The sequence below is a fragment of the Rattus norvegicus genome, chromosome 2 (genome assembly GCF_036323735.1).
Source record: "Rattus norvegicus strain BN/NHsdMcwi chromosome 2, GRCr8, whole genome shotgun sequence".
Taxonomy (NCBI): Eukaryota; Metazoa; Chordata; class Mammalia; order Rodentia; family Muridae; genus Rattus; species Rattus norvegicus.
In genome coordinates, this window is record NC_086020.1 from 173,315,390 (window position 1) to 173,322,709 (window position 7,320).

Below are 7,320 nucleotides of genomic sequence, written 5' to 3' on the forward strand. Positions count from 1 at the left end.
ACTGAAGAACGGGAGGAAAGTGGACACACCCATCACCAGACAGTGGCTCCCAGCATTGCTAAGTCGAAGTGAAGGGAAGCAACCAAAAGCTGAGGCGGAGTGGACATCAGTTCTGTGGTCTGTTTCAGACAAGCAGAAGGAGATAACCTAGAATGTTACCTCCCTCAGGAAGCCACGGACCACAGGTGTTGCCCTGACGAAACTGGCTGTGTGTTTATAAAACTCTCTAAAAGATGCACAGAGCATGTCTGCTGGTACATGGGTGCGGTGAAAGAGGACTTCCACTCTTGCGTGAACATGAATGCGTTCTGGTTGGTTTGTGCCGGTTAGGGAAAGTCTCATTAGGATGTATGAGTTGGCACCAGAGCTGAAGCCACTGCCATCTGTCAATTGGATCTACACACCTGTAGCCGGATAGGGGACTTGGAAGCCATGGCTGGTAGCAAAAAGTGCTACAAATTGTTGCTTTCTCAGTCCCCCAGAACCAGTTCTACCTGCTCAGGACCAAACCATGTACACTGATGCTTCCTTTGTGGCTGGTTGAGAGCCCTTGTGAAAGGTAACATGGAATATAAATTAATTGAGCTCAAGGAACAAAGAAGGGCTGCCAATTACCAAGATTTTACATTCTGGGTCCTCTCTGTCCAAAAAGCTAGCTTTTTGCACCTGCTAGGTTCACGCATGAGTGGAACTTTTGTTCATTTCTCTCAAGGCACAGATAGAGAAACTATCAGTATTCTACCAAACTGAGTTCCACACCACCACCCTTAACATAATTATTGATAATCTGGAAATATACCATGAAAGGTTTGCACCTCTCCAAGTTGGCCATTTCACTATGGCATGGCCTACAATTTATGTTGTATCTTTGAATTAGATTGAATTTAGTTATCATTTCAAGGACTCTAGGTGGAAATAACCCCACCTAGAAGGCCATGCAATTTACCCATTGCCAGGAGTGTGGCTGTGGCCACTGCTGCTTTGGCAGGTTCTAGACAGTCCTGGGAAGGACTTTGTAACAGAGCTGTCCTGTGGGCAGTGAGGAACAAGGCACGAGCTTTAAGTCCCCTTTTACTTAAAAGACTGTACCCTTTTACATGGCACCCAGACCATGGCTAGGAAGAAGTCTAACCAGATCCCTTCTGTAAAATGTCTGCAAGGACAAATGTCTGGCTTCGGGTGGTCCTCGTCCCAGTAAAAAGTCACTTGACAGACTTAGGAGGACAGACTTGTGCAGCCTCAGCTCAGCAAAATTTATAGTCTGGCCTGAGTACTCCTGTCGTTATTCAGGTTCTGAAGCAACACGGCTCATTTAAACTCCACAAAACCTCCCTGAAGTGGACACCGGGTGCACAGGGACAGGATCCTATGGTCAGGTTTGTGTGGGCAACAATGACCCGGGTTAACTCACACCTTCAAAGCAAGAACCAAGAGCGACTTCTTGTGACCAGTCCTAGCTAAGGGTTCTGAGAGCAAGAATACAGATACCGACCCACTGTGCCTTCCTCTCCCTCTCCCATGGTCTTTGTCCCCAAAGAGCATCATAGAAAATCTCTTGTGAAAGCCCTGTTTATCCAGTTAATGAGCTGCCGAGGTAGTCTGTCCTCTGAAACAAGTGCTGGACTAATAAATGCCTGGATGGAGAAGGGATTTGCTGAGGCAGAATGGTCCCAGGAGCCATTCTGAGTCCTCCAAGAGCTTTTTGTGAGGCATTAGGTTTATGATGGTCATCCCAAAAGAAGAAAAATGCAACTCTGTTCTCTTAAAACGCTTCCTCCTTTGACAGACCTAAGGGTGGACTACTCACTCTTGAGAAGTCATTCTAAGCCTCGACTTGATGGGGAATTGTGTCGTAGGATGCACAGACTGGTGGTTGACTCAGAAAGGGGCTAAGAAAGCTCCCTAATGGTTTAAAGCTGTTGTGGCCTCAGCTGCCAGGGGAGCTGCTGCCTCAGGAAACGCTAACTGCAGAGATGACTTGAGGTTTGCAGCAAACTGTACATTAGGCTGTCCTGGGCCAACGACTTGAAGTGGCGTGCGTAATAATAGCTGTCCTGACAGAGAGCTTCATAAAGGGGAGCCTGGCTGCCAGTCTGCAGACACGCAGCTGCTGATGAGCAGTTCAACTAGACTGCCCTTAAATGAGAATTGCCAGACAGTCATATTTAACACCATGTCTGTGACAGGCCCCACCATGCTGGCCAGGCTTCCCTACTGAGAGCAACCCAGGATACGCTGATCCAGAACGGGTAGCCGCATCACAACGTTAGACCTCCCAATGGAGCTGGAAGCAAACAACTGCTGGCCCTGAGAATCGCCGGCTGCCCAAACCTTCACAGATGCAGGTCTAGATTGTGTTCACAGGAGGATGCTTTGCTGAAACACCCCACCTCAGGACGTCTTAATGGGAAAATAGTCAACAGCTACATCTAAGCCAAATTCAAAGCCACCTGCTAAGGACGGCTCATTGCTAGCAAGGACCTGCAAAGCACCGCTGTATGCCCCTGCCACAAGACAGACTCCACTCAGCAGGTAACAGTACTTTCCACAACAATGCTGGACCAAATGGGGGCCGGCTCACAATGGCTCTGCCTGAGAAAGGGTTTAGTAATCAAACCATCTTTGATTAGTTGTCCTTGCAACTGTACTTCCGATCTGGGAGACTGTGTTTCATCCCATGAAATTGTGTCTTGGGCTGAAACTACACTGGATTTTCTTTGTTAAAATTTTTACATTTACCTGGCTACTTTCAGAATCGATTTTAACTATCCCTGTGCCCTCGTGTATTAACCATAAAACTCACTCAGTCTAGACCTTTAGAGCAGACCCTGAGTTATGGATCCAGGTTAATGCTGTGAAATTCCAGGAACCTCCTCCACTCCCTGTTCCTGCCTTGGCCCCTTAGGCTAGACACAGTGTCGCCAATCCAGGACCTGGGCCAGGATCCATATCTCTTATTACTCCTCAAGCATAGCAACTGATAGGACACCTGTCACGGGGCAGAGGACAGAGTCCCTGGAGCACATTTTAAACATATGAAGGAGAAACAGTTCCTTTAGCTGCTCCCCTCTCACTACCTGAAGCTACTGTTTTCTAATGGAGACTTGTGGGGCACCCATCAGGAAGGCAAGAACGGGCCAATTTCCTGTGCCTCCCATGTGCTGGCTAATTTACCATGGCTGGACAAACTGGTTTTCTAAACACATGTAAAGTCAGCAGTGTTCCATGAACAGGTAAGGGGATTTCTTGTTTAGGCTATGATACATTGTCACTAGGCCAGATCTACTTGGGCACTCACTCCTGGGCTAGCTCTCCAGCCTTCTCAATCTAAAGCTTCTTCAAGATCCTCTGAAGACCTGCAGAGCCTCAGATCTGATTCTTTTCCCCATTGCTCTCCTGTACCAGGGGCCTGACTGACAAACTAGTGTTCCTGAGGCACCACCTATGGGACTGGCATCAGTCACCCTGGGGCTCAGCACAGAGGCCCACAAAGAACAGAGAGAGCTAGGTACTGCATCCTTCTACTGGGGAGGGCGTGTGTGTGTGTGTGTGTGTGTGTGTGTGTGTGTGTGTGTGTGTCCTCCCTGCTTGGTAGTTATTCTACAGGGCTATGACTAAAGTATGACCATGCTACTGGGAGCAGGCTGGCAAGCAGCCGGAGACACTTGGACATCCCAACTGGGGCGTCCTCCACCGCTGGATATTTGGCATGCAGCATGGCCGTGTGGAGGGAGTCACCAGCAGGCACCTGGCCTCACAAGCTCCCTGTGACCTGTATGCTTTTCCGTCCCAGCTGCCAACATGGGCTGAATAGTGCATGTTTCTGTACAGGTGTAACATATTAGTAAAATAAGAACCAGAGTTTTTCAGTTACAGTTAGCATGATTTTATCTCTTGCACCCATTCCAAACTCTACACCCCCCCCAACCAAAAAAAAAAAATCCTCTATGCATCACAAGATAACATCTGTTTTCATAAAACACTTAAACAATAATTTTTAACATAAGTATATGATACCACACTTTTTTCATCTGATCAAACACCTAAGATCCAAAGTTTGCATAGGTATGCTTCCTTTTGTGCAAATCTCACTGAAGTAAGGCTGTCTTGTGTTTTGGTTGTGCTCCAGTGATTAGAGCAGCTCTCAAGCAACAAGGGAAAAAAAATCCCTGCATTCTAGATTCTCTCTGTGTGAATTTTTGGGCAGACAGCTGGGGCTTGGGGATATTCCTACAACATAAGGCAATACGTGTGGAGAGACTGCAAGTCCTAGAAGTGAAATTCAGAGCGGCAAATGGTGTGTCCTGTGTGGCAGGAGGCCCTCCACCATCTTACCGTTCACAGAGAGCAGGGCTGCCAGCCGCCGTGCAGGGGCTTCCCTGAGGCTGCAGAGGGGCGGCCCCCACCTGGTACCCAGAGATCACAGAACCTCAGCGTGTGCTCACGGCATCCGAACTACAAGCTGAATGTCTCCTCCAAGGCATGGGAGAACAACTACCAACCATGCGAAGAGGAGAAACAGCACAAAGAACCTGCCAAGGAGACAGCCAGCTCACAAGACTTACATTCTGTATACAAGGGGAGACCCGGCTGGAGAGAGGAGGTGCACAAAACCCTCCCTATAAATCAAGTATTGTCAGGAAGAATCAAAGTAGACATCTTTGATAAGCAGCGTTGCGTTTAGCGTCCAGTCAAGACACCATAACCTTATAAAACCAAATCTCTAGGAAAATAGTAAATAAAAGGCTAACAGCAAGAGTCTTCCAAGTCCCCCAGGATCTTGTAACACAGAATGGAGTGTTCTTGGGCCAAGGCTGCCAGCTCCTTCAGGAACTCCGGGAAGAGAGCAGCAGCCAGCATGGTGTTCTTCACTGGCAGAGGCAGGTTTGGGGGTGCCTTGGTCATCTGGGCTCTGTTGCCCAGGAAGGGCTGAAGCACACGTGGAGGGCCATCCGTGAGGGTCTTGTCACTTTCTGGCCTGGAGATCTCCTGAATGGGATCTGAAAACAGAAAGAAGACAGTCCTGGGACTCTTAAGTGATAAGGGATGCATGAGGGGCAAGTGCATTCGTGGAGGGAGCAGTCCTGGGTGCAGTTCCTAGCCTGACTAGATCCTGAAGACAGCCCTGGTGTTGTCCAGCTTGCCCAGCTTGTCCCAGCTAGCACTCAGCCTGTAATACAGGACTGTCTATCTGAGATCACATACAGGAGACCTAATGCATGGGATGTGACAATAATACTGGTTGGCAAGAAATTCCCAGCTAAACACTGTGCTGGCATCCTGAAGTCCTGGTTATCTGGGAGGCCAAGGAAGAAGGGTCATGTGATGGAGCTCAGTAGTTCAAGATCAGCCTGGGCAACAGAGCAAACCCCCAGATGGAAGGATGGATGGATGGATGGATGGATGGATGGATGGATGGATGGATGGATGGATGGATGGTGGGTGGGTGGACGGACAGATGAACAGATGGATGGACAGATGGGCAGGTAGATGGACAGTAGGCAGGCAGGCTGACTTCCAATGGCTCTTGCTACCATTGCTGTCAGTTGAGTGGAGATTGGGCTCATAGGACCAAGGACACCTGTGGCCCCTCTGCTCTCCCGACACCCAGTACTGAGCCAATTACTCTACTCCTGCCAAGGCTGCCCTGGTCACCAGGTGCAGCTCCTTAAACTCTTGTGTTCTGCAGCTGTTGCTCTGACCTCAGCTTCCCAGTAACCCCTGCCCGTTCTGTTTGGGTCCTCTAGCCTCTAAAACACAAGAAGAATGAGAGATCCCTCTAGATCACCAGAGATAATGGTGAGGACCAGGCTAAGAATCTCACACAGCCATCAGGATCTAATGACAACAAAGGGCTTAAACAGCCAACACTTAGAGAGGGCTCCAGAGGCCTGTGTCTGTTTTAGCAATGTAAATCCAAGATGTCACAAGCCCAGGTTCTAACACATCCAGCTGATTTGCATTTTTATACCAAATCAGTTCTCCTAATTAAAATGGTTCAATATCCCTGAGTTCTCCGGCCCTCATACATTTGTAGGAATTATTTATGCCACCTTCTGCCCCTACCCAAATGATCTCATCACTCCTTCTAAATCACTGTATTCAAGTTCTTCATTATTTTGGCTGCTTTTTAGAATTCAGCCCCATTTTTCAACACTTTTCAGAGTGTTGCTTAACGACAGCACTAAAAATTCTTGACATTTATAGTACTTTCTACATCTCACTACTATAGTCTTTAGTGTTAAAAAAAATCCTCCACTTTGCTGCTTTAAATATCCCTTTGGATTAAAGCGTATCACAGTTCGTGTCACAGAGAACCAGAAAAGCTGTTGAGAATCTGTCTCCTACTACCTCTTATCAGAAATCGCTCACGTGCCCTGGCAGGGGTTTTAACATTAAGTGCAGACAAGGTTGAGGTCCAAGGTCAGCCTTGGTGACAATGTCACACCAGTCCTCAGGCACTTTGCTCTCCCATGTGCCATCAAAGCTCACTGAGGAAGTTGGCCTGGGTCCAACTGGAGATCAGTAGACTCGGACCAGAGTCTATGCTGTGCTGGCTGTCCCGCCCTCTGTGGCTCCTCCCCACATTTCCATTTACCCACATCTTACTAAGCTTCAGAGGCACTGGGGTTATAGCTCAGAGTACAGATTCTGTCACCTACTGGATGGGCTACACCAGTCAAGTGGCTTCTCTGTGCTCTCAATTCCTCTGTCTGTCAGTAGCTCATGACATTGCTATAATGATCAAATGAGTCACTAGGTATCAAATACATGGACCACTAGACTGCATGTGGCGCAATTTAGCTGCCACTGACTTCACTAAGTCCCTCCTTGCCCTGGTCCCTGCCCCACTCACTGGAGGCTGGCACGGGGTTTGAGCCAAGCACTGCACTTTCGCTTGTGCTGTACCTCAGTCTCCTCAAGGGCCAAGCCCCTGAGAATGTGTAGCCTCCGGCCAGCCTATCCAGGGAGACTACTGCACTTCGCAGAAAGCGTGACTGGGGAAGTGGCCCACTCCTCCACACTCTGCTTCTCCTTGGAGCGCTTCTCATCCTAACTTCCAGCTTCCTGTTTCAACCCCGCCTCTTCTCTAAACCATGGGTTCTGTGGGCATTTTCCCCGCCTCTTCTCTGAACCATGGGTTCTGTGGGCATTTTCCCCGCCTCTTCTCTGAACCATGGGTTCTGTGGGTATTTTGAATCTAGCATGACTTGTGAATTAGAAACGTCACTGCTAAGATTTGTCTGCCCAGCTGGAATCCACAAATCTTTGTTCATGAAGCAGAAGAGCAGCGAAGGATCTGAAGACGGAGAGGGACAT

At 48.6% G+C, this 7,320-nt stretch overlaps 1 protein-coding gene and 1 long non-coding RNA gene across 4 annotated transcripts in view; one reads left to right on the plus strand and one right to left on the minus strand.

Annotated features, from left to right (window-relative positions):
* Positions 1 to 3,862: 3,862 nt before the first annotated feature.
* Fhip1a (FHF complex subunit HOOK interacting protein 1A) overlaps positions 3,863 to 7,320 on the minus strand; it is a 170,263-nt gene continuing 166,805 nt past the window's right edge. For 2 of the 3 annotated variants that reach the window (XM_039102756.2, XM_039102754.2), the window contains one exon: positions 3,863 to 5,000. In XM_039102756.2, coding sequence (XP_038958684.1) covers positions 4,747 to 5,000 — 254 coding nt within the window. In that variant the 3' untranslated portion in view covers positions 3,863 to 4,746. 3 annotated transcript variants of the gene reach the window in all.
* Positions 4,995 to 7,320, plus strand: part of LOC134485632 (uncharacterized) — a 2,822-nt gene continuing 496 nt past the window's right edge. The window contains exon 1 of the long non-coding RNA XR_010063835.1: positions 4,995 to 7,320. This exon is cut by the window's right edge and continues 118 nt beyond it. This is a non-coding gene — a long non-coding RNA (uncharacterized LOC134485632).